At 44.7% G+C, this 27,070-nt stretch overlaps 1 protein-coding gene across 2 annotated transcripts in view; it reads left to right on the top strand.

The window, feature by feature from the left end:
- AMOTL1 (angiomotin like 1) overlaps window positions 1-27,070 on the top strand; it is a 132,437-nt gene that overhangs the window by 10,198 nt on the left and 95,169 nt on the right. The window contains exon 1 of one of the 2 annotated variants that reach the window (XM_024731312.1): window positions 14,297-14,478. The exons of the other annotated variant lie outside the window; for it this stretch is intronic. Within the exon in view, the coding sequence (XP_024587080.1) occupies window positions 14,430-14,478 (49 nt within the window). The 5' untranslated portion in view covers window positions 14,297-14,429. Of the gene's footprint in view, window positions 1-14,296; window positions 14,479-27,070 lie in introns of those variants that run through there. 2 annotated transcript variants of the gene reach the window in all.

Here is a 27,070-nt window from a genome sequence, read left to right as displayed (position 1 = left end):
TGACTAGAAATAAAAGTCCGTTACGTAGCCCCTGTGGTTGGCCAGCCAGAGAATTCAGGCTATCTCCTTTAGAAAAATATTTCCCTTTTGGCTCTAAAAGCCATTTCCACCACAGACTCAAAAGAGGGATTCCAGATTCTGAACATTTGCTGTAGACTGAGGAGTGTGGCAGGCTGTTTCCGTGCCTGTCGGACCCTTGTGTGGGTTAACCTCACATGCCCACCTGGTGCCTCCCCCTCTAGTGGTTCCCCCTTGTCGTGTAGGAGTGTAACGAGCATCCAGTGAGTTAGCCCATCTAAAGCGCTTAGAACAGTGCCTGACAGATGACCAGTGTTTAGTAAATGTTACCCTGATTTTACTGCTTTCCTTTTTTCCCCGCCTTCCTTCACATCCCTCATCACTTTCAAGTATGTCTTCCTTCCCTGAGCTCCATTGTTTCTTCTCCCCTATTCTGTTCATCTAGTGACACTGAAAGAAAAGGGGAAAGAGAATCAATTATGAAAGTATAAAGCTAGAGCTGCCACCAGCCCAAACAGTGCCTCTGAGCAAATTAGAAAAAAGCATCCCCTCCAAGTGGATGAAGAGCAGAGTCCATGCTCCCAGTTTAGCGAGTAGAGGGCAAGCTGGATTTTAGCCCCACACCTCTGCTTCATTCAGTCTGTCAGCCCGGCACTCTTGTGCAGTGAACGGCTTATACAACTGGACATGGTAGCCTGGATTCCCCACTCCCAGCCTTCTCTTGGATATTTTTTCCCTTTTCTGGGAACTCTTTCAGTGTTGTGTAACTACTAGAAAGCCTAAATTCTTCCTTGAATAGTCCTTTTTAAAAAAAATAACAACAAAATATTTTTATTAAGTGTTAATTGGATACTTTAGATATGATACGAAGTTGGGATTATTAGTTGAATAGAATACAAACAAGTAGACATATTTTTTTTCTAGATAACAAAGTCTCTGCTCAGTTATCTGACTGACATAGCATTAGGGATATAGAAGTAAGCAAGGCAGTCACAGGCCTTGCTCACTGGAGAGAGGGCAGTCATTAAAATATAATTACACAAATTATTATTTAATTGCCCTTGTAACAAATTCTTTTTTTTAATTTTATTATTTTATACGGCAGGTTCTTATTAGTTATCTATTTTATACATATTAGTGTATACATGTCAATTTCAATCTCCCAATTCATCTCACCACCACCACCACCACCACCGCCCCCGCCACTTTCCCCCCTTGGTGTCCATACGTTTGTTCTCTACATCTGTGTCTCTGTTTCTGCCTTGCAAACTGGTTCATCTGTACCATTTTTCTAGATTCCACATATATGCGTTAATATACAATATTTGTTTTTCTCTTTCTGACTTAATTCACTCTGTATGACATTCTCTAGGTCCATCCACGTCTCTACAAATGACCGAGTTTTGTTGCTTTTTATGGCTAATATTCCATTGTATATATGTACCACATCTTCTTTATCTGTTCGTCTGTCGATGGGCGTTTAGGTTGCTTCCATGACCTGGCTATATTAAGTAGTGCTGCAATGAACACTGGGGTGCATGTGTCTTTTTGAATTATGGTTTTCTCTGAGTATATGCCCAGTAGTGGGATTGCTAGATCATATAGTAGTTCTAATTTTAGTTTTTTAAGGAACCTCCGTACTGTTCTCCATAGTGGCTGTATCACTTTACATTCCCACCAACAGTGCAAGAGGGTTCCCTTTTCTCCACACCCTCTCCAGCATTTGTTGTTTGTAGATTTTCTGATGATGGCCATTCTGACTGGTGTGAGGTGATACCTCATTGTAGTTTTGATTTGCATTTCTCTAATACTTAGTGATGTTGAGCATTCTTTCATGTGCCTCTTGGCCATCTGTATGTCTTCTTTGGAGAGATATCTGTTTAGGTCTTCTGCCCATTTTTGGACTGGATTGTTTGTTTTTTTAATATTGAGCTGCACTGAATAGTTCTTTTAAATAGATTCCCCCAAATTATTTACATTATTTTCCCCAAGTTCTGATTTCCTGAATAAAAACTGTGTCTGAAACTTGCACTACTTATGCCAATAGTTAACCCAAAATTACTTACTCCAGCTCAAATGGCATTTTGGAATGTATTAAAATAAAAAGAGCTCATATTTGTGGAGGGCTTTTCATGTATAGGTGTCTTGCTAAGAACTTTATGTCAGGAATGTCAAAGCAATGCTGCGAAGCAGGTACTATTGTTTCCCTCATTTGACGGATGGAGAGTTGGAGCTTAGACAAGTTTAGTAACTTGCCAAGTCACACCTGGGAGGTGGTGGAGCTGGGGCTTGAGCCTAGCTTTGTTCTCTCTTCCTGGGATTCCTAACCTCTGTCCTCAATTCCAGAGCAAGTTGCTAGAACCCAAACTCCTGATTCTCAGTGGCTGATTCTTGGCAGAACCATGATTTGCATCCAGGCCTATTTGACTGTAAAATAATGGGCTGACCCATTTACAATGCTGCCTCCCATTTGCCACACACTGCAGGCTGGGCTTGGGGACACAAGGGTGAATGAGAAATAATCCTTCCCTGGGAGAGAAAGACCAATTAATAGAAAAGTTTACAATGTGGTACTCTGGCTCCTCCAGACCAGTGGGCCCTTATTGACTGTGTGACCTTGTGTAGGTTATCTAAGCTTTCTGGGCTTTACCCATCTGTGATATGGGAATGCACATACCTACTTCATAGGGTAGTTGGGAGGGATTAAATGAGATGATACGTACATATATATATATATGTATACACACACACACACACACACGCAAAGTGATTAGCACATAGTTGGCACTCCATGAGTGGTTACAGTTATTTTTTATTGTGGTGAGTGCTATATACAAGTATTCAAGGGACCGTGGGACCCCTGAGAAGAGGAACCTGACTCAGTCATGGAGGTCAAGGGGAAGCCAGGCAGGCTTACTGGAGGTCATCCACCTTTCACAGCATGTGCTGCAAGAGGAAGGGTACAGGGCATGAACAGGTTATGTCTGTGTTAGGACAGCTGGTGGCAGCCAAAGTCAGCTCCTCCTCTGGGGTCCGCGAAGCTGAGTTCTGAATACTGGAGTGAAGGTGAATGAAGCGGAATCTTCTCCCTTGTACATGCCCAGGTTGAGCATGGAAACTCTACAAAGTGGGACTGTAACCTCATTAACTCTTTTTTTGTGTGTGTGTTACGTGGGCCTCTTACTGCCGGGGCCCCTCCCATTGCGGAGCACAGGCTCCGGACGCACAGCCTCAGCGGCCATGGCTCACGGGCCTAGCCGCTCCGCGGCATGTGGGATCTTCCCGGACCAGGGCACGAACCCGCGTCCCCTGCATCGGCAGGTGGACTCTCAACCACTGCGCCACCAGGGAAGCTCCCCTCATTAACTCTTTCCTCAAAATGCCGTGCACATCCTGATGACTCACAGGGTCTGTTTGTCCCACTCTTAAAAGGCCTTTAAATTTGGCATGGTAGGGTTCAGTGGGACAAAGCTGTTACACTGTGTCCATTTGAATTTCACTCCTTTTTCCATTATTATCATCATTATTGCTTTCCACTACTGTCAGCTTGACATTGCACACTGTTTGCCAAATGAGAGACTGAGGAATCCTCTAAAGCAAGTATAGCGATCTCACTCACGTAGGCAGGTAATTGTCAGAATTTGCAAAATCTAAACTGGGTATCCAAAAATAGAGGATACCCAGTTAAATTTCAGATAAACAGCAAATGATTTTTGTAGTAGTATATATATGTTCCTTGCAATATTTGGGACATAATATACTAAAAACTTTTGTTGCTTATCTGATATTCACATCCAGCTGGTGGTGTCTGGCAGCTCTTGGTGTGGGAGCAGCATCTGGGGGTGCTCTGCTTTTCATGTCAGATTTTAGGTTGCTCTGTTAGAAGGTGTGGTAAAACATGGCTCAGGTCCTGTCGCTGGGTATTTAGTCCCCACTGGACTCCACTTAGGTGCTTACATTATTGAGAACTGAAGGCTGACGGGTGCGCTATTTTATCAATTAGAAAATGGTTGTTGGAAATTAGCCCTTCCTACAGCAGAAATCCTGAACAGCTTCAGGGATTCGATGCATGCTTATTTTGCATAATATATAAACACAGGAGCATTTGCCTGCTCCTGGATGGGCTCCATGACTTATGGAGTCTGGATACTGAGGTTTTGGTTTTCTCCATTCTCTCTTGTAACAGAAGCTCAGGTCTAATTTACTCGTTTAGAGCATCTTAATGTCCTCATTGGAGGGAACACCCAGTGCCCTCTTTCCTTAATGCATGGTTTCTCAGCGTGGGCTAGACCATCACCATAGGGGGTGATGTATATGTGGGGGAGGGGGTCCTGCCTCATGAGAAAACCTAGTTTATTGTTATGCAGTGATCATTATTATAACACTTTCTTTGAGGGAGCAGAAACCTGATTTCCTGTTTCTTGCACCCAGTTGTCCATGTTTTACCTTCTAGAGCTTTCAAACATTTTTTTGTTTTTTACTGTGACCCTACATAAAGATACACTCTATAGACTCATAGAAATTTGAATATAAGTATAACTAAAACAGAAGTTTCATGGAATAGCAATTACTCCTTATTAGACTGGCTGCATCTGATATTTTCCACTTTGTTCTATTTTATTTACTTAAAATGCTGACTAACCTGTTCAGTTGATTTCCACTAATAGGTTGCCTACTACCGTTTGAAAAACAATGCTCTAGAGTGTTTATAGGAAATACAGAGTCAGTCTGTACCTCTTTTCTTTCTGTAAGCTCTCAAAATATTTTAAGGTGGCTATCAAATTGTATCTTAATCTTTTCTCCCTACTAGGTCTCTTGTTTTAGTATTATTTTTTGACTGAAGTATAGTTGATTTACAATATTGTGTTAGTTTCAGGTGTAGAGCGAAGTGATTCAGTTATACATATATGTGTATATATATATATTCTTTTTTCTCTTCTTTGCCGTTATAGCTTATTACAAGGTATTAAATATAGCTCCCTGTGCTATTCAGTAAATCCTGTTGTTTATCTATTTTATACATGGTAGTGTGTACCTGTTAATCCCATACTCCCACTTTATCCCTCCCCCTTGCCCCTTTGGTAACCATAAGTTTATTTTCTATGTCTGTGAGTCTATTTCTTTTTTGTAAATAAGTTCATGCGTACTATTTTTTTAGATTCCACATATAAGTGATATCATATAATATTTGTCTGACTTACTTCATTTAGTATGATAATCTCTAGGTCCATCCATGTTGCTGCAAATGGCATTATTTCATTCTTTTTTTATGGCTGACTAGCATTCCACTGTATATATGTACCACATCTTCTTTATCCATTTATCTGTCGATGGGCATTTAGGTTGCTTCCATGTCTTGGCTATTCCAAACAGTACTGGTATGAACATTGAATTGCATGTATCTTTTCAAATTAGAGCTTTCATCTTTTCTGGGTATATGCCCAGGAGTGGGATTGCCAGATCATATGGTAACTCTACTTTTAGTTTTTTAAGAAACGTCCATACTGTTTTTCACAGTGGCTCTAGGTCTCTTTTTTAATATGCTCTGGTTTCTCCATCGATTCCCATGCTGCTCAGCCTCTGCTGAGTGCTTTCGAAGAGGGAAGTTTTGTTTCAACCTGGCACCGAGAACTGAGCCTGACCTCACATATAACTTGACCAATATTTACCATAGTGGGATCATCAGACCCCTTGACCTCAACCCCCCACCCAAGTTAATATCATTCCATTACTCAATACCCATCGGGTGTAGTTATTTAATTATTTTAAATTCACCTAAAATACCTAAGCTAGCCCATTTTTTCCTGTTTTGTTTGTAAGGATCTCTTGAGATATTTTTCCTAGCTAGGGTGTGGGAGGGGCTCAGATCAAGATGCCTACCATTCATATTTCCTGGATCTGCCAATTGAATATTCCCAAACTTGAGAAACGTCAGCAGAAGAAGCTGTGTGTCTAGGACCGTCTAGCGCAGCAATAATTAAAGCTTCTCTAAAATGGCCATATTTTGAAAGAAAATGGATAACAGGTTAGTAATCGTAGCTGATAATTATGGAGTATGTGCTGCATGTTAAGAGCTGAGAGCTTTACATGCAATGACTCATGAATTTCTCACAACCCTTTGAGGCAAATACTGTTGTAACCACTACTTCTCAAAAGAAGAAAAACTGAGCTTTAGTCAAGTCATATAACTAATAAATGACAGAAGGGAAGTTGAGCCCAGGCCTGTCTCACTCCTCAGCTTGTGTTTTAGAATACTTAACTGCCCCCCACAGACTGAAAACCACCCCTGGTGGTTTTGAAAGAGACGATGTATGTAACACGCTTAGGGCAGTGCATTTGTGGAGGCTTAGTAGAGTTTATTGCCTTTCCTAAAGAAAGGGAAGAACTTAGTAACAAGTTCAGGTCCCTAGCAGCCCCCAGGAGCCTGTGAAAAGTGTCTGCACCCATTACTGGCTGCACAGGGTCGGCCTCAGAGTGCTCTGCAGCGGTGCAGTGGGTCTGGAGCCCGGGGAGCATCTCTCCCGTCCAGGGGAGCCTGGAGAGGGAGCTGTGTGTATGCAAGGCAATGTAGTGTAGCGTCAAGATCAAGAGCTCTGCTTTGAAGAACAGGTTTGAATCCTGGCCCTGTCACTTTTGAGCCATGGGATCTCAGGAGATTCCTATAACCTGGGGCCAGCCTCTTTTCCTCATGTGTAAAAGAAGGATAATGAAGCCTACCATGCAGTGTGTTATGTAGCGATGAAATGAGGTAACATATGAAATCACCTGGCACAGAGGAGACACACTATTCCGTACTTGCTCACTCGAGACAGAAAACTGGGTTTTGATCATTCTCCTGCTACAGTGCTTCTTGCTTGTTCCCTCATTTAGGTTGGGATTCTGAGTGCACAGAAATGTAGGTCCCCAAATATCCTAAACCAGGGGTTCTCAAAGTGTGGTCCGTGGACCAGCAGCATCAGCATCACCTGGGAACTTGTTAGATTAAAAGTGCAATTCTGGGGCCCCACCCTGAGCTGCTGAATCAGAAACTCAAGGGTGGGACCCAGCAGTCTGTTGTAGCAAGCTCTTCTGGTGACTTTGATGCAGCTCACGTTTAAGAACCACTGCCTTACTGGCACTGAGCATCCGAGGTCTTCCCCTGTTTTCAACAAGACTCAGATGGGGCTTCCCTGGTGGCGCAGTGGTTGAGAGTCCGCCTGCCGATGAAGGGGATAGGGGTTCGTGCCCCGGTCCGGGAAGATCCCACATGCCTGGGAGAGGCCCCAAAAAAAAAAAAAAAAAAAAAAAAAAAACTCAGATGAAGGCTCTAGAGAGACTGCATCCTTCACGTGGATATGGTGGTGACCAATGTGGAGTTCACTTTCAGGTTGTTTCCATTTAATCCTTTTATTATTCTTCATCCCAAATTGGTCATTTTCTGATGTTCTGGTCATTTTCTGAAGTTCCTTTTCTCTCTTCCACTTAATTTGAAACTCATATTATTTGAAACTCATAAGGTATTACATCCTATAGGATGACTGGAAAGGGACCATTCCCAGATTCTGGGTAAAGGAGGCTCATAACATTCCTAAGGAACTCATCCAGGGATGCTCCAGACTGGATCCATGCAGGCCCTCCTCCCTATGCCTCCTTTAAGCTCCTTCCTGCTTCAAGATCTCCGCACAGGCTGTTTGCTCAGCTGGATGGCTCTTGCCCCTGTTCTTCGTCTCCTTGGAGAAGCCTTCCCTTTCCACTCCCCCTAAATAGCCACCCTCTCCCTCGTGAGTCTTTGTTATTGCACCCTGTTCTTTTTCTTCATCGCACATAGACCAGTTTGAAATTATAGGTTTATTTATACACATTTTAATAAGCAGAGCCCATAGCAGGGTATTTGCACGCCTAGTGGAGGGTGTGGCTTATTCAATGTAGTTGATATTTTTTGAATGAACGAATGAACCACTGCAGCTTTCACATGGCTCTGCCTTCTTTCAAACTCTGTTGTGCTTTTGGTTAAGCCTTTCAGTTAGTCCTTCTGTTTAGGACTTTATTTTTTCTAGTTATTTCTAATTATTCCCCTCCCGACCTTGGACTTAATTCCTGATTTCTGGATGGATCACCTACCATGTAAGATGTGAATTTTCACTCTCACCCTACCCTCCACCCCACTCTGAGATTATGCTGTAAAACAAATTTTTCTCCTGAATTGAACCGTCCAGAGTGGCCAGAGCCCTTGGGAATGGTGAGAGCTTCCCCACTTCTCTGTCTTTGGCATTTAAAGTATAAGATGTGCTGGAAGGATGCTGGTCTTTAGTGCATATTCTAGAAAGAGAAGAGCTAGAACTGCTGTGTAGGCTATGGAGGGGCCATTCTTCTCACTGTTCTTTCTAGCTATGAACAGAGAGGACATGTTTTCAGAATAAAACACACCTGCATCCTTTTCAGAAAGGCGACTACAAGCGATCTTAATTAAGTTTGAACATTCTGATCAAAGTTATCTCCAGTTATTGTGACGGTCCTTGTTTTTGATAGCGATTGTGTGTCGCTGTTGTTTCAGAAACTCAGTATGATTCCAGTTTTAGAAAAAAAAAAAAAAAACCACATATCTGTACCATCATTGGAAACAGAATAAAACCTAATTGGTTTTTTGTTCATGAAGAGAGAAATGGGAGGAAATTACCATAGTGTGATATATACTGTAGAACGAACAAAACTGAGGCCGCCTCCTATTAGTATGCGATCGGATTCACCCAACAGCTCAATGGAATGATCAGTATGGTTAGAAGCTTGGGAGCCTGTAAACTGGGCACCATTAACTACTCATCTAATTCAGTGGTTCTCAACCAGTGGGGGTGGGGGGGAGTTTTGCCCATAGGAGACATTTGGCAATATTTGGAGACATTATTAGTTGGCACAACTTGGAGTGGGAGGTAGGGTGGTTGCCACTGGCATCGAGTGGGTAGAGGCCAGGGATGCCGCTAAACATCCAACAATGTAGAGGGCAGTCCTTACCACAAAGAAATCTCAACACCAAATGGCAAGAGTGCCAAGGTTGAGAAACCCTGAAATAACCAATTAGCCAAAAAGTACAAGCTTTCAGTATTCCCGGGGTTTCTGTAGTTAAGAGTAGCAAATAACAGAATGATCATCATTTATTAAATACCTGTGACATGCCAGGTGTTTTATATTCATAGCTACTGAGTGTCTCAGTCAGGATCTGACCCCAGGTTTATTTGGGGACAATGTCTCTACTCTTCCTTTTTAGCTTTTTGGTGTAGGTGCATTTTGCCTGGACATGATGGTATCCACCTTCTGCTTCTTGTGTTTTATATAGATCAGATTATGCATTTAATGTATATTATGTAACACGCTCAGAGGAGAAAGCTATGAGGCAAGAAGAGGCCAGTGTGTCACCATGGGTGTGAAGCTGAAAACATCCAGACAAACAGGCCTCAGATCCATAACTCACTAAATGAGCCAAACGCCGGTGGAGGATGATAGCACGGAGCCTGGCCCTTAGTAGGTACTTAATACATATTTATTGGGCAATTTTTTCGTAATCAACAGAGTCCTGGGGTAAGCCTCAAATGGAGTAGGGTTTTCAAATGACCCATCCTGTTATATGACATTTAACTCCTCCTGGGAGCAGTTTACCCATCTCTAAGGCACCCAGTATTTCCGGAACTGCAGAGCGGTCTCACCTGTGCGTCTTCCACTTGCCTTGCACATCTTCCTCTTTGTTTTTCACTGTCCATTCTCAGTCAGTCTGGCCTGGAAAAGGCTCATCCCTGACCCCACCTTCCTCACAGCAGTGCTCTCCTGGCATCCTCTGCTTCGGGCACTTCCAGGACCCCCTGCATTTTGCTCCTGTTAACAGTTTACAAGATGGGGGCAGGGCATATGTCAGAATCTCCAGAGGAGGAACTTATTTGAGAACGGGATTTTATATTTGGAAATAAGCAGGAAAAAAAAATACAACTATTGTCTTTGTAAAACAGAGAACTGAAAGAAAAGCTTGGAAGAAATCCTCTTACCTGGCAATAATATAGATTTAGCAAACCTGGGGTTGGTGTGACTGTTTTATGTTTTGGAAAAGAAGAAGTTCAAAGAAAAAGTGTTGAGAAGCACAGCAATGTGCCCTCTCTGTTCCCCTGCCTTTGCTAGTAAGGACGTCCTTCCCTCAGCACTTGGATTTCTTGGAACCTGCCCCTTTCCCTCCCTGTACAAAGCCAGTCACTCCTGCATGCTCCCATAATGCTTTGCTTTTAACGTTCTAATATGTCACCCATTGTCCTTTACCTTTATCATATTAAGCTCGGGTACAGTAAATGCTGCTGAAAGAGAAATGGAAGAGCACCTTGACCCCAGTGAACCAGTGGGAGGCCTTAGTCCTTGACCTTCAAATTTTGGTGGGCTTGGCATTGCTTACAGTGGATTCTATGACGACTCCATCCTTGGAGACCCTGAATCTCTAGAATTTGGAGGTGAGACATCAGGAATTTAAAATTTTACATGCTTTGGCTTATAAATCACACTTTGGGAAGCACTACAGAACTTGGGTTTCTATGTTCTAGAAACAAAACAAGCGTTTGATTAAGGCAGCCTGGATGCATTGAGCCATTGGTTTGTTTGTGCAACAGGTGTTCATTGAGAACCACTAACTGTAGTGTGACCTGTCCTAGGTGATGCCGGGCAGTAGCTGTCCCTTTTGTGGACATGCCTATCCACTCTTTTTTTGCCATTTGCTGTTTCCCTTCTGGCAAACTCAGGCCCATTCTTAGGGCCCATCCTAGTCCAAGTAGCAGATGATAAAGACTTTTAAGGCTGTGTTTGGTGGGTGCAGAGAAGAAGGGTCGGGGGGGGGGAGAGGATTCCCATTGTAATAGAGAAGTAAATTCCTTGGTATTTCAAATCACTGGAGAAGGGAAGGGTTGCTTTTACTGAATTCCTATTATGTGCCCAGCACTTGACATATATTTTCTAATCCTCACTATAAGCCAATGAGCTAGATGTAATGATTCCCATTTTACAGAGGAGGTAGCTGAAGCTTATGTTTTGTTACTCTCCATAGCTAGAAATAGGTGGACCCGGACTAGAGCTCAGGACTTAGTCTAAGACCATGCTCATCCTTCTCTTCCTGGATTCCTCTGTTCCCTCACTATTCTTCCAGCCTCTGTGCTTGTCTGGAACATCCTGGTACCTGCCCTGTCTGGAGTTAAAGACTGTTCCTTGAGGTGTCCCTAAGAGTGCCAAAATTGCTCTGTCACTTCCTTAACTTTCTTAGGGGTCAGTAAAAGACAACTTGGGTCGCTTTATAGAAAGGATGCTGACCTGTAGAGTGAGTATGTAGGTCCAAAATCACAGATGCTGACTGATTCACTCCCTTACTGCTAGTAAAGCTGCATTCAGTTTTTATTGTAAACATACCTTGTTTCTATTTGGCCCCAGCCTTAGAATCTGTAGCCAAATATACTACAAAATGTTATCGATGACTTCTTGCTGGTTAAATCTGAAGTCTTTTTCTCAGGCTAACATGGATAATACGTTCCTGAACAAGCGTCAGATATATTTGATGTAGAAGATTATTCATTTTCTGCATTTGATATAGTGATTATTAATGATTGAGGAAATTAAGGTGAGTGGAGGGGGAAAATTGACCTAGTAAACTATCACTCGGTATCAATTTGAAAAGTCTAGGCTGGGCCCACCCGATTGAATCAGCAGGTTCTTGAGCCCACAAGTTGTGCCTATCACTTCCTCAGAAGTCTAGGAGTCTGTAGCATTTGATAGGGGGACCATCTTCTTAAAGCTTCCTCTAGCTTCCATGCCTGGAAACCTTCCTAGCTCTTCTACTTCCCCAGCGTCTGCCTCTTCTGCCTCCTCCTTTCCTGAATTTTCTGTCGTGGGCATCCTCCAAGTAAACTGATCTTCAAGGCTGCATCTCTTTTTTTCTCTGCATTTCTGTCTTTGACTTCTCACCCAGGCTCTTGTCCCTTTTTTCTCTTGCCCAGAGAACAGGAAGCCTGTCAACATCTCTCTCAAACCAGTTCCCCCTCTCAACTCTGCTTCTTCCATCATTGGTTCATCCGTTGGACCAACTGGTTTATAAATGTTCCAAGAATGATCCATTCTTCCTATGACCCAGGCACAAAATCTGAGTTAACTTGATTACTTTGTTCTTTCTCCCAGGATAGCTGTCTAGTCAATGAAAAGAGTAAAATCTTGCTTCAGAGATTTTGTATCTTCCCTGTATTGGGCATCCTCAAAGATTTGGTATCTACATGGTATCTCTTTCTTCCTTTCTGTCTCCCAACCTCAGTTGTCATTGCTTCCTGTAGCTATGTCCCAGATGGGCTCCCTATGTCCGGGGCTAATGGAGGGTTGCTTGAAATAATAGCGAATGTGCTGAGCACTTATATGCATCGTGCTAAGTATTTTATATTCGTTGCTTTATTCAGTCCGTACAACCACCCTGTGAGGGTTGGTGCAATTTCCCCCATCTTGCAAATGAAGAAACTGAGGTTTAGAGAAGGTAGATGACTTGCCTAAGTGCCCACAGGACTCAACCACTCATTTCTGTTTTGTTCCAGTGGATGCTTGTAACTGTTAAATTCTGCTGCCTCTCAGGATATAGTATGGTATCTAATAGGGGGCAATTAATAAATGTTAGTTTCCTTCCTACTTTCCCTCCTTTTTCTATCCATCACCTCTCCCCCAGCCTATGCTAAATTCATACAATGCCAGTGGCTCTGAGCTCCACCACTCTTCAAGGCTCTCCTTTCTCCCGCATGCACTCAGTCCTCTCCACCAGGGGCCCGCTGACCTGTTAGGAATGGGGCCGCACAGCAGGAGGTGAGTGGCGGCGAGCAAGCGAAGTTTCATCTGCCGCTTCCCATCGTTCCCCATTGCTCGCATTACCGCCTGAACTATCGCCCAGCCCAGTCCTTGGAAAAATTGTCTTCCAGGAAACCAGTCCCTGGTGCCAAAAGGTTAGGGGACCACTGCTCTCCACTTTTTCCAAGCATCTCCAGTGCTTTCCTGCTCTGTGGTTGCATATTTTGTTATCTTAAATAAATAAATCCTTGAAGGGCTGGTTAACTGCTGTTTCGTTTCTTTTATGTGTTATCGAGTACTAGGGTATTGGACTTTAAATGTGCTAGGTTTTTGGTAAATAATTGTTAAATTATTGCATTTGGGTTTTATCTTGAGAGCAGAGGTTACTGAACCATCAGGGATGTATCACAAGAAAAGACTGGAATCAGAGGGGCACACAACCCACCAGGATTGAGTGGAGGGGTAAAACTGCTGGCCGACTAGTTAGCTAATTGCCACAATCCAGGCGGGAATTCCTGAAAGAATTCTGGTCTAGACAGAAGGCAGAGAGGAGAGGAGCACAAGGTAAGAGGTGTGGTATGCCCTGGCTCTCCTATTAACATCTTCCTCAGCAGTACTATTACCTGGCCTCTGCTCCTGTAAGCAGCAGAGACAGCTCCTGGAAGCTAGGGAGAGATGTTACATGGTGTGGGTAGGTTTGGGGTCCCCAGATCAAGGCTCCGGAGGTCTGCAATTGAGTATACTGGAGTGGGTGAGGAGTGTTACTCAGTGTAGCCTGGTTTAAGAGGTGGGACAGAATCAGCAACATTCTCCCAGACTTACTTTAATCGCCTCCGCTCGGGCAGGTAACAGCCTAGAGGTTTGTGACCACTGGTTGTAATATCTGAGGTTGTAGAATCTGTTTTGGCCCTTCTGCTAGTCAACGGAGCCCAGAGCAGCAGCTTGTCGCCCAATCCCAGCACATGATAGAAGCACTGGGGCTAGGGGAATGCAAAGAGAAAAGTCTGGCCACTTTTAATCTGGAAATTCCACGTAAGAAGAAAAAAATCCTACACAGAACTGATCTGGACTTTGAGGGCAGGTCGGGAAACCGATTTCGGCCGGAGTTGGCCTGGTGGGAAGGAAGAGCAAGTCAAAGGAAGGAGAAGTGGAGTCTGACATGAATTAAACCTCGACAGGGACCAAAACAAGGGAGACCGTCGCCCTCCTAACTCTCGGGGAGACACGTCAGCTAGAGCTCGGGGCAATTTCAGCTGGCGATCTCCCGGGCCCCGGGAGGGGCGGCGGAAGCCTGGAGACGGGCTCTAGGGCCCAGCGGCCGGGCGCTGGGCGGGGGTGAAGTGTAGGGTTACAGTGACGATCCCGGACTACCCTCCCCGCGCGGGGAGCGCGGGCGGCGGCGGGAGCGCAAGGGACGCTCTAGGACCCAGCGGCGGTGGTCCGGTTTGGGGCTGGAGGGGAAGCCTTGGCGTGTCTCCTCTTCCATGTGAATGGGGCTGCCTGTCGGGCTCCGCTTCCCCAGGCTGCCACACGCCATGCCCGGCGCGCTGCCTGGCGGCCGCCTTCCCCAGCCGCGGCACTGAACTAGCCATGATCGCCTCATGTGGAGGGCAAAGTTGCGGCGGGGAACTTGTGAGTCTGCAGTGAAAGGTAACCAGTCCCCGCTCCGGGCGCAGGGCGGGCGCCTCCGACTCTCCCGCGCAGAGGACCCGGCCCATCGGTACTCCCCGCCCCCTGCCGCTCCGGGCCGGGGGCTCCTCTCCGGGAGTTCGGGGCGGAGATCGGCCCGGCTCCGGAACGACTTGGGCAGCCTTTTCGGTGCCGGGGGCCGGGAGTGCTTGCCACCGGAATCTTGATATCCCTTATCCATATTGCTTTAAAAAAAGAAAAAGAAAGATCAGAACTCTGTTCCCGCGCCACTCTGCAGGCCCCGGAGGCGGCCGGCCGGGTCGCAGCGCCGCGCCTCCCCGCGCCCCCTCGAAGACTGGGAGTCGTGTTTGGCCGTCGTGGCCCGTGGCCGGGGCTGCAGGCGCGCCCTCGCCTTGGGGCTGGCCTTTCCGGAGGGGCGCTGCCATATGGCCGCCCTCTCCGCGACGCGCCGGCGCGCGGCTCTCCGGCGGCCGAGGTAGGCGGCGGAAGGGGTGGCTGGTGGCCGCTTCCCTGCGCGCGAGACAAAGGCGCGCACGGTGGCCCGCCCGACGCGCCGGACCCCTCCTGTAGCCCCAAAGTCTAGTCTCTGGCGGGTGGGGGCGGAGGAGCGATCGCGCCGCGGACCCCAGTCCTCGCTTCGTGTTCTCTGACTGCTGCTTCTTTGTTCTCCCGGGACAAGTTTCTTTGACAGAAACTGGGGAGTTAGATCCAGCTCTCCCTTGCTGTTCGTGTTGCTTCAAAAGAATCTGGTTTCAGGGGGAAAAACATTAAACTTTCCAAGTGGAGATGGCTCTTCTTGGAATGGGACCTTCGTGGCACTTCGGTCGATGACAGCTGGGCAGAGCGGGGCCCGCGCTGTGGCAGGGGCCGGACGTGACCCGTGGGCAGCCGGGCTGGAGGACCGGGCGGCGAAACCGACGAGCGCTGGCTCGCACCCACCTCTAGGGCCTCCGCCGCGGCGACCTTTCCAAGTTTCCCTCTTAGGAGCCCAGGCTGAGAATCCGTCTGCCTGCCCGCAGCTCCCGCGCCTTGCCACGCCCTACTCTCTAGTATCTTGATTGGTGGCTGTAAAGACTTTCCCTTTCCATTTTTGTTCGAAGGGTGTCTGCTTCTTTGGCTTTGGCGTCGGTTTCCTGTCCCCGAGTGGCACATGCTTTGGAAAATGCCCGGCTAGTGTGTGGATCACCTGAACTGAGGCTTCAGTAGACGTGGCCCTGACGATGGGCCTCGGAGCCTTTGAGGTTGGGACCGAACATTTTCTGCCCTCGATCCCCCTCAGTTCCTTTGCCCTGTCCTGATACAGTGCGGACATGGTTGCCCGTTTTCTTCTTCCGAGGCATGTTAGGAGAATCGAGTTTTTGTACTGCTTATAAAGTCCTTAGTGGTGTTGGAGATAGTGGGTCACTAGAGCCATTTATGATGCCGGAAGATGCTTTGGACTACCCCAAACAATAACGTTACTTGCTATAAGCAAATACAACCAGAATAGAGGGATTATTAACAGCTACTATTCCAAAAAATTTCCTTCCTTTCCAGGAAGTGAAAAGTCTGGGCTTGAAACGTTAAATAGTCATTTCTCTCTCTCTGCTTCCAAAACTGGCCAGTGTGTCGCTGCCAAACTAAGATTTCCCCTGGCCGCCCACCACTCCGGGCTGTCCACCACTCCGGCTGTCCACCACTCCTGGACCCGGCAGCTCTCCGTGGACGTCCGACCCAAGTGAAGCATTGGTGTCTCTCTAGCCTGCAAGTTCTTGAAGCACCTAGACCAGTGTGACATTTATCTCCCAGGACGCTGCTCTGATCATCATAGTACATCTACTATAATGCTTTTTATGGAAGCAATGTGGGCACAATCCTTAATACACTTGGAACTGTTCTACAGAGGAGCAAAGGGTTGGAAACCACTGATTTGACCAGAATTAAAAGGAGTAGGGCATAGAGTAGAAGGCTTTAGAGCTGCCTGTCTCTACTCTCCCTGGTGGGGCATGGGGGATGTTTAGTTTCTGGATGGGTATACTTTGCTTTTGTGAGATACATTTTTCAAGATAAATGAGGAAACCCTTGTGAACTCTGCAAGTGGATAGGAGGAGAGAAGGTGCTCTTAACTCCACTCCCACTCCCTTCTTTTTATTAGTATTTTTAGTTTTTATAAAAATGTTTATTTATTTGGCTGCACCGGGTCTTTGTTGCAGGATCCCTGCGTTGGGAGCACAGAGTCAACCACTGGACCACCAGGGAAGTCCCCTCTCCCTTCTTTTTTTTTTTTTTTTTTTTTTTTTTTTGCGGTACGCGGGCCTCTCACTGTTGTGGCCTCTCCCATTGCGGAGCACAGGCTCCGGACGCGCAGGCTCAGCGGCCATGGCTCACGGGCCCAGCCGCTCCGCGGCATGTGGTATCTTCCCGGACCGGGGCCCGAACCTGTGTCCCCTGCATCAGCAGGCGGACTCTCAACCACTGCGCCACCAGGGAAGCCCTCCCTTCTTTTTAAAATGCACACGAGTCTTGGTCTTTTGGTTCTGTGTGATGGTGGGGGGTGAAGAATACTAATGTACTGAAGGGCATGTGGAGATCAAAACACTTAAAAATACATCTGTTCATACAAGCTAATGGAGGACTTTCGGTTTAAATGAGATTTTAAAGTGCTGTTAAGAAAAGCGCAGGAGTGCAGAAATGTGAGTGATTTTCTGGGAAGGCACTCTGCTGATTAGACTTGAGAGTGTCTGCCCTTGGCCAGTTCGTCTGGAGGCTTCTGTGGATAGAGCTCTGCTTTTTTTTTTTTTTTTTTTTTTTTAAGTCAACCCCTGTGGAGAATTGTAGACCCAGGGCCTGGGGGAAAGATGGCCGACCTAACTGAAATTAGATGGCAGTCTGGCTTTTGAGAGTTCTGTTGAAAAGTACAGCCCCTCGGTACCAGTGCTTCATAGCAATTTGTGAAAATGCTTTGAAAATGATAAAGCACTGTATAACGTAAAGCTTTTTAAAGAAAAAAAAATAATGAACAACTTAGAAAACAAGGGAATTGCTAGTGAAAATCGTAAAAATCTGATTTTCCAGGCCAATACATTAAAAAGGAAGTGACTTTGTAAGACCCATTAGTAGTCCTGATAAGCAAAATTCTCCCAAAGTAACATCCTCACTCCTTGCAAGTAGCTATCTGCATTTTAAATGCATATGGAAGCTTAGATCAGGAAATTCTCTAGTGTTTTGAATAATTTTTCTCCTCCTATTCTTTCATTAGTTTTGGTAGGTTCTTATGTCCCAGAATTCACTAGGCAATAGAATACTTGAAAAGCAAGGGGTAACTTGGAGGTCAAGTAAGAGGACATAATTATAAGGTTTGTTGGAAATAGTCTGAGGTTGTTGAGGTTTTTATTTGTTTGCTTAATGATTTAAAAAAATTGTTTTATTTTGTTGGTTTGTTTTGTCTTGGAGGGAAGGCAACATTTAAATCTTGGCCATTGTGGGTAGATCCGTACACTACATTTTCTGGAACGGAGGCACGCCTGGGCTTGTGTGTTGGCACCACTCTGAGTTCTTCTCTAACTTGTGAGGCCCTTGGCCTCCATCCTTGTGAAATCTTAGGGTATATTCATTCCAGGCTCTTAGGACCAGACTCCTGGACTCCCAAAGTGTCTCACTCATCAGGCATTTTTTCTCCCTTTATTGGGGGGGCTGGGGGAGTAGCCCTAACGTGTTAGGAAATGTATCCCTGTTAAGCCTCTGGAGAATTGGGTTTAACTTAAAAAGAATAATAAAGTCGCATGATCCTACTGTGTGTATTTAAATCTGTATTTGGGACTTCACTGGCCAGTACTGCAGCTATGTACCCCTCTTTTCTTGTTTGTTTTGTTTTTAAGTAAAATGCCTGTAGCTCACTTGTTTGTTTGTTTAACTTTTAGTTTTGAAATGATTATAACTTTACGCGAAGTTGCAAAAATAGTAGAGAGGTCCCTTGTACTCTTCACCCAGTTTCCCCCATTGGTAACATCTCACATAACCAGAGTACAACAGTAGAACCAGGAAATGGACCCTGGTACGACCCAGACCATATTCAGATTTCACCAGTTTTACATGCAAACACTCGGGTTTGTGTGTGTTATCCTCCTGTGCAAAATTTTTTTCACATGTGCAGCTTCCTGTAGCCAGCACCACAATCAAGATGCAGAGTTATTCTATCACCTCAAAGCTCTGCTTTGTGCCACCCCTTTATGGGCACCCTCCCCTTCCCCCCTATTCCATCTCTAAACTGTAGTAACCACTCTGTTCTCCTGTATAATTTTGAGAATATTACATACATAAAATTATGCAGTATGTGATCTTTATGAGATGAGCTTTTTCACTCAGCATAATACCCTTGAGATCCACCCAGACTATTGCTTTATCACTAGTTTGTTCCTTTTTATTACTGAGTAGTATTCCCTGGTGTGGATAGACCACAGTTTGCTTAAGCATTTGCCCACCGAAAGACACCTGGTTGTTTTCAGTTTTTGGCTCTTACAGTTAAAGATGCTATGAACGTTCATGTACAGGTTTTGATGAGGACAGAGTTTTTGTTTCTTTGGAACGAAAGCCTAGGATTGGGATTGCTGGGTTTTGTATGGTAGGTGTATGTTTAGTTTTTTAAGAAATTGTCAAACTTTTCCAGAGTGTCTACCATTTTACATTCCCACCAGTAATGTTTGAGAGATGCAGTTTCTCTGCATCCTCACCAGCTTTTGTTTATTATTTTAGCTGTCCCAGTAAATTTTTAAATCTCATCATGGTTTTAATTTGCATTCCCTAATGGCTAATGACGTTGGACATCTTTTCACGTGCTTGTTTGCCACCTGTATGTCCTCTGTGGTGAAATGTCTGCTCCTGTCTTGTCATGTTCTAACTGGATTATTATTATTATTTGCCATTGAGCTTTGAGAATTCCTTATGTATTCCAGATATGAGTCCTTTGTCAGATATGTGGCTTGCGTATATTTTTTTTTCAGTATGTAGTCTGTCTTTTCAGTTGCAGGAAAAAAATGTTTAATTTTGCTAATCTCCAATTTACTGAGTTTTTCCTTTTCTGGATTGTGGTTTTGGTGTCACTTCTAAGAACACTTTGCCTAGGTTAATATTCCAAAGATTTTCTATTTTTAAAAAAAATGTCACAGTTTTACATTTTATATTCAAATTGTAGTTCACTTTTACCCTCTTAAGAATGTGTATGTCTTGCTATCCATCTTCTAAACCATCTCTTAGGTGTTGATTATGCATTTAGTGCTCTGGAAGCACACGGGTGAATCAGGCATAGTTCCCACTCTCCAGAGCTCGCTATTGGTGAGGTGGTATGTGGACATTCCCAGGTGTTAATATTATGATAGAAGAGAAGAGCGTGATGTATTTGGGGGCACAGAGAAGAGAAGCAGCAGGGAGGTCTCACTTTGATCAGGTGGTCAGGGAGGGCTTCCCTGGGCATGTTGCCCAAGCACGGTGGGAAGAAAATGGGTTCTTGCCTTTGATCTAGTTTTTGGATATCTTACTGACATGAATTCTTCAGTGTGGGTTACCCTGGTTCTTGAGCACAGGCTGAAGGACTTTGGGTAAACTGAGTGGTTGAGGACTTCTTTGAACAGCACATGGCATAATAGGTTAAAAAAAAAAAAAAAAAGAAAATGCAGTACTTAAAACTGAGTGTGAGTAAGGTTGAATTGATTTAAAGTTAGAATATGTGTCAAAATGAAGAAGGCAGTGGTATTTTGGATTGTTTAGGGTCAGATGGACTTAGTTTGCTTCCTGGCCCTAGTTTGCTTCCTGGCCCTGCCACCTCCTTTCTGTGTGATCTCAGGGAGTGTGACCCGTGCAACTTCATGGAGACAGTAGAGACAGTAATGGTTCTTACCTGGTGGAGTTGCATGCAGGTGAAATGAATCGATGCATATACAGCACTTAGCTCAGTGCTGGCACATTCAAAGCATTCAGTAAATGCCTATTACTATCATTTAGTAGTAACATAGCAGAAAGACAAATGGTTTTATAATGTTATGTGTTTTCTCATGTATCTTTTTCTTTGAGAAACTGGAATCCCAGTTCTTACTCATAGAAGCTTGCCTTTTCACACTTGGGAAAACTGAGCTGTATACCAAATACTGTTTATTTATTTAAAATTTTATTTTATGTCCTTATAGTTAATTTACAATGTAATGTTAATTTCTGCTGTACAGCAAAGTGATTCAGTTATACATATATATATTCTTTTTCATATTCTTTTCCACTATAGTTTATTACAGGATATTGAATATAGTTCCCTGTGCTATACAGTAGGACCTTGTTGTTTACAAATATTATTTATTGATTGAGGTTAGAAGCTAGGATACTCTATTCACGATCTAGTGCTCCTTATAGAATATACCTTTTCCCTACCTCTACACCAAGAGTTTCTGAGTAAAGAACAATTTTCTCTCCGCCCTGACCACAGGAGGTGGTAGGAGGTGTGTGCTGTCCTGAGCTAGTTCAGAGTTTGGGGTCCTTATTACCCGAGGTACAGTAAGCCAGGGCTGATGTCACTGTGTCCCAAACTTCACTACTGGCAGCTCCCTTTCCTTTCCTTTGATGACCAAGTTGTTTATTTCCCAGAGGAAACGGACTGCGCCTTAGATGTACAGTTGTAGAGCAGTGGTTCTTAAACGTGGGTGGACATCAGAATCTTCAAGAAGGCTTCTTTAAAACCAGACTGCCAGGCTCCAGCCCCAGACCTTCTGTTTCAGCAGGTCTTGGATGGGGCCTGAGAATTTGCATTTCTAACAAGTTTCCAGGTGATGTTGTCACTGCTGGTTCGGGGACCACACTTGGAGAAGCACCATTTTAGAGCATTGGCCCCTATAAATTAGACCTAGACTGAGGTACCTTGCTCTTTGGAACTGATTCTGTTCATGTTTAATGGTTGAGATCGAAATAGATTTGATTTCTGAGGTTCTTAGTTGAACAGGAACCTGTATCCTTTCCTCTAATTTGATTTCTGAGGTTCCTAGTTGAACAGTACATGACTGTATCCTTTCCTCTAATCCCTCTTCCATGCCTTCCCTCTTCCCCACCCCGACTTTTCCTTCTCTCAGTTGTCTTTTGATCTCTCAGGCTTGGAAGACATGCCAGGTTATGGTACATGGTGACCATATACCAGCCATATCGCCTTGGCTAATTCACTTAACTTCTGTAAAATAAATGTGTTTACTAATGCTTATATCCTAAGGTTATGGTGAGGCTTACCTGAGATAATGCCTGTTAAAGGGCCGTATAAGAGGTAAAGCATGGTGCAAAATTTGTTTTTTTTATTATTTTGAGCGTCCTTGATTTCCCTTTGGAAGAGTGTCCTTGGATTTGGAGGTAGACTGCCTCTCTTGATGCTGAGTTCCACTGCTGATGGGGAGACTCGGTAAAGATTGCTTAGAAATGTTCAGGGACACTGTGGAGAAGTTACCTGCAGTGGACCGGCGTTTGGGCTAGGGTCTCTGAGGGCTTCCCAAGCTGCAATGTTTTGGAGGCTCATTGATGTGTAGTTGTAATGACCAGAGAAGAGCTCAGGGCTGGAAAAAAGCTTGAGCAGATGCTGCAATGTTAAGAGTCTGCTTCCTCTCAGTGGAGAATTAAAATTCCATGATTTTTTCCTCGCAGCTTAATCTGGCCCCCAGATTTTTCTTTCTTTTTTTTTAAGTTCTAGATCTACACCTTCTATGTTAACCGCTAGCCACATGTGGCCATCTAAATTAATGAAAATTAAATGAAACTAAACATTCAGGTTCTCAGTCATAACTGGCCACGATTCAAGTGCCTAAGAGCCATGTCCATCATTACAGCAAGTTCCAATGGCCAGTGCTATTCTAGAGGGATGCTAGCCCTGTTTCTCTGAAGGCAGCATCATTGGGCTTCATATTGTGGGACCGGGGCACGAACCCATGTCCCCTGCATCGGCAGGCGGACTCTCAACCACTGCGCCACCAGGGAAGTCCCCGGGGCACGTTTTTGAGTGAAATGTACCACTCTCCCTTGGAAGTCTGGTGTGACTGATGGGGAGAAAATACCACCGGGATACTGCCCTGTCAGCTTGAACCTCACTTTGCCACTTGGCAATTCGGAGGCTCATTTCCTTTGCAAGGTGGGTCAGCAAGGCATCTGGGCATGGAGTTTATCAAGTTAGCAGGCTGTTATCAAGAGGGTGGGTGGTCTACTCTTTCTAGGGGATATTCGAGGCTTTGGTTCAGTTCATGGGATTCTTCCAGGAATCTGGTCCTTGAGAGAAACAAATGGAAATGTTAGGCTGGATTTAGCCCTGAGACCCCCTTCTCCTGGGGAGGGTCCAGAGGCGGCCTGGACTCCTCCGCCTTGGGTCGGCTGCCCTGTTGAACCAGCCTTTGTCCGTGGGAGGCTGGGGGCTCACTCGTCTGGTTTGTGGTGCCAGTTTGGACTTGCTCGGATGCCATTCCGCGCTGCGTCATCCTCACTCTTGCCTCCTTTGAAGGTGTTCTGTAAACTGTCAAGTTCCTTTCCTTACTCCCCGGCATCCAGTCAGTCACCAGGTCCTCGCAGTTGACCCCAGGATGGTTCTTGCATACGTCCCCGCCCTTCACGTGTCTCCGCAGCCCAACCAGCCGGACTCCTCATTACCTGGACTCTGTGGGAGCCATGTGACAGGTGTCCCCACTTTGCTGTCTCACACCTCTTCTGATGAACTCTGTCCTCCCTCCCTCCCTCCCTCCCTCCACCCCTCTCAGGACAGGCAGGTCAGGAAAAGGATGACAGATGTCATGTCTTTCAGGCTCACTCTGCCTCCTCAGTGTGAGGTGGGGCGCACACACACCCTGTGGCCCTGTGCCCCGGAGGAAGGAGGCGTCTCCCTTCCAGCTGCTGCTTCTCAGCTGTAAGGCCTGCTTCGGATGTGTGGCCCAGGAACGGAAACCCTGAGAGCAGGCGTGAGGCAGGCCTTTCCCTTCCTTCCACGAGCTGTGCTCTGAAGGGCTCTGACCACCAAGTTTCTAGTGAGTGAGTCTTGCTATCTGGCAAGTCTGGGGAAAGGAGAGAATGTAAAATTCTCTAGTAAGGCCTTGTTTCCTGAGGGACGGGTCCCTAAAATCACTGCAACTAAGTTGCTCATCCTGGTGATGTGGGAGAAGGTTGAAAGATGTGAGGGTAATTTGTTCACTCATATAAACTCTGTAATTTCTAATCAATCCTCATTTTAGGGATGTTAGGTTTGTTTTCAGTATTGGATATTACAAGCAGTACTTTGTCTTTTACATACTTCTTTGCAAATGTACTAATATATATCTACTGTAAATTCCTAGAATGATAACCATAGTATAAGTACATTTTGAATTTTAATAGATATTGCCAAGTTGCCATCCAGAGATTCTATTTTTTTTCCATAAATTCTCCCCAATTCAATTTTGTTAAAATTTTACCATCTGATAGACAAAAGACTGTTATATTTTAAATTTTTGTTTATTATGAGTGATATTTAGCATCGTTTTACATGTTTATAAACTACCTGTATCTGTTTTCCTGAAAACTTTCTATTTATGTTAAACTTTTGCTTATCCATCTATAAAATCTCCTCATACATTAAAGGATGAGCCATTAATTGTCAAAAAAAAGGATGTGAGGGCAGACAAGAGGGAGTGTCTGGAATCTTTTCTGAGGACTGGGGCAAGGAGGAGGAAGGACAGAAACAGAGACTAGGGAATGTGCTTTTTCAGATTTATGGAAACCCGTGGAGGCAGTGGACATTCCTTAGTGCATAGTAGTAAACTCACTGCAGAACACACGTAACCCCACCCTAGTTTCTGAAAGGAGACATGGACTAGTGTTCCTTTATCTGGAAGAGTAAAAGAAAATGTCTTCTGAAATCCCAATAGGCTTCAATGAAGACACCTGGGAAAGTTCTGTAACCAGCACAAAACAATTTACGCAAACCTTGAAGATAATGGGGGTGTGAAGTTAGAAGCTGGAGGTTTGTAAAAGGACAGAATCCTGTCACACTCACCCTTCCCCATGCTGGTGACTGGCCTGGTAGGTCCAAAATGCGTGGCAGCATGAAAAGTGGTGAATAAATTCACTTTAGCTAACTTTTAGATTTGCTCCTGTAAAATACTCATCCAAAAAAAGCAAAGGGTATATCTGAAAAGGTCTACTCTGAAATAGGGATTATCTTGGTCCTGAGTTTGGAGCTAAAATTTCCCCAAATTCTGAAGTTACTTACCTTCAACTTTCTCCAAAATAAATTCCAGGAATATGGAGTGGAAAATAATGGAAAGAGATACAAATATTTATATTTTAATGGCATTTGTTAACTGTCCAAGATCACACTGTAGTTTAGGACCATAAAATGGGCTCTGCGTAATTAAGTTTGCTCGTAAAGTGAACAGCTTTTCTAGGATTAAATTTAGTAGTTAGGCAGAAATCACAAATATTCTAATTGAACCTACTCTGAATTAGTTTCAGCTTCTCTTAGGATGGTACATGTTGAACATTTGGGGAGCATGACACTTCTTATTTGGGGACAGAATATAAATTAGGCAAAATTTTGGATACAGAAGCTCTCACTGCTCTATAAAAATCTGTTGATTTACTAACTCTGGACTGTGCAAGTCAATACTGAGTTGGAGAATTTGGTGAGGATACAGTAAAAGGATATAGTTCCTCCATTTGACATTTGAGGTCTCTCACGTGCGTGGAACTGAACTCGGTGTGGGGTGTATGTCCTTTGCACCTATGGAATTTATATTCTAAAAGGAATGTAATGTTAGAAAACAGAAGGCAAATGAACTGGTTTATTCCACTCTGAGAAACGAAGGCCAAGAAACGATTAATAACTGCCTTTCAAGTATTCTGTCTTCACTGTGGACTGCGTAAGAGGAAACGTGTTGAAATGACAGATATCGTGACTTCTAGAAGCATGGAAGAGTTCCCTGCCAGGGAGCTTGGGAGGGTATATGGAGGACACAGATGCAACCAGGGAATTACTAGATGTGTGAGTGTGACTTAGTGGAGGACACTCGGTAGAGGTGATGGGAGGTGGGCCTAACGGGCCAGTTGTGATGTGTTTATCTGTGGAGCTGAATGGTTAAGACTCCAGAGCTGGAAACCTGGAGTCACTTCCCACCGGTGCCACTCACTGGCTTTGTCATCTTGGGCAAATTTCTTAACCTCTCTGTTAAGTAGTTTCCTCATATGTTAAATAGGGATAATAGTAACACCTACCTCAAAAGATCATTGTAAGAATTTATGTGTATTATGTGAGTTAAAATATGTAAAGTGCTAGGAACAATATCTGACACATTAAAAGAGTCATGTGTTAGTTATCACCCATGTTCCATTGCTGTGCAACAAGTTGCCTCATCCTACTGGCTTCAAACACTCATTTATTCTGCTTCCAGATTCTGTGGATCTGGACTTCAGACGGGGATGAGGTGGTTTGTTTCTGCTCCAATGTGCTGGGAGGAGGCTGGGGGGGTGACTGGATGGTTTGGGATTGGGTTATCTGGAGGCTCCTTCATTCACCTGTCTGGCGTCAGGGCTGGGATGCACTTGAAGGCTAGGTCCGCAGACTGGAGCCCCTTCAAGTGGCCTTTCCTCACAGCATCAGGCTAGTCAGAATTCTTACGTGGTGGCTCAGAGCTCCAGATGTGAGTATCCCAGCAAACAAGATAGAGATAGAATTAGTGTAAAAATTCACATACATGTTCTATGTGCAAAAGGTACTGGGTGATACACTGGAAAGCCCTATGCTGATGACGTTTCCCATTTCTTAAAGATTTGGACTGTGAGAGCCCTGGACACTTGCTAGGTGGAAGTTGGTCAGCACCCACAGAACAGACCAGAGTCATCAGCACTGCAGAGCAGTTCAGTGATAGCATATGCTCTGGATGGAGTTCCGAAAAAGTCATCTTGTTTAAAACAGTGTTCGAATTGGCAGACTTCTTTTCATTGGCTGTATGTAGCCTTCTAATGCCCTTGACTTAACTTGCAGCCTTAAAGACCTCCATGGCCTTTTGCTTCAGCTCTTTTTCACTAAGAACTGCTCTTAGAGGATTGATCCAAAGACAGCTCAGAACCTTCACATAAATCAGCTGCTTTCTGAGTCTGATAGGGTGGCTAAATCAGTATTGTCCTGGTCTTTTAGTTTTGCTTTTCAAAAATTTCTTTTCTCTTTCTTTTTTCCTGCCCTCCCCCTTTAAAAAATCATGATCATATTTTAAGTCATAATTTAAAGGTCATGATCCTTGGTTTGTCATTTTTGGTCTCTCTGGAGAAAGTGACAGCCAGTCTGAGAACTGGAAGTGGGTAGGAACAGTGCAGGTCTTAGACCTGAAGAATGCCATTTGTTGAAAAGGGACACGGAGCCCTGGAGGACTGGCAGGAAGCTCAGGTGGCTGGAATCGTGACCGACAAGGACCAGATCAGATTCAGTAGGTTCTCCCAGATGAGGGAGGGGAGCCCTTGGAAAACCACCAGGTGGGGCATGTGTCAGGGAGTCATATGAGACGTTCTATGGCGACAGCACGGGTTATGTCTACATTCACCTTTCAATTTTCTCTTTGATTTGAGTGAGTTGTTCTATCTGGGAAGA

Source organism: Neophocaena asiaeorientalis, unplaced genomic scaffold (assembly GCF_003031525.2).
Source record: "Neophocaena asiaeorientalis asiaeorientalis breed wild unplaced genomic scaffold, Neophocaena_asiaeorientalis_V1.1 scaffold143, whole genome shotgun sequence".
NCBI lineage: Eukaryota > Metazoa > Chordata > Mammalia > Artiodactyla > Phocoenidae > Neophocaena > Neophocaena asiaeorientalis.
The sequence above is the reverse complement of the archived record's forward strand: the minus strand, read 5'-3'. Positions and strand labels throughout refer to the sequence as shown.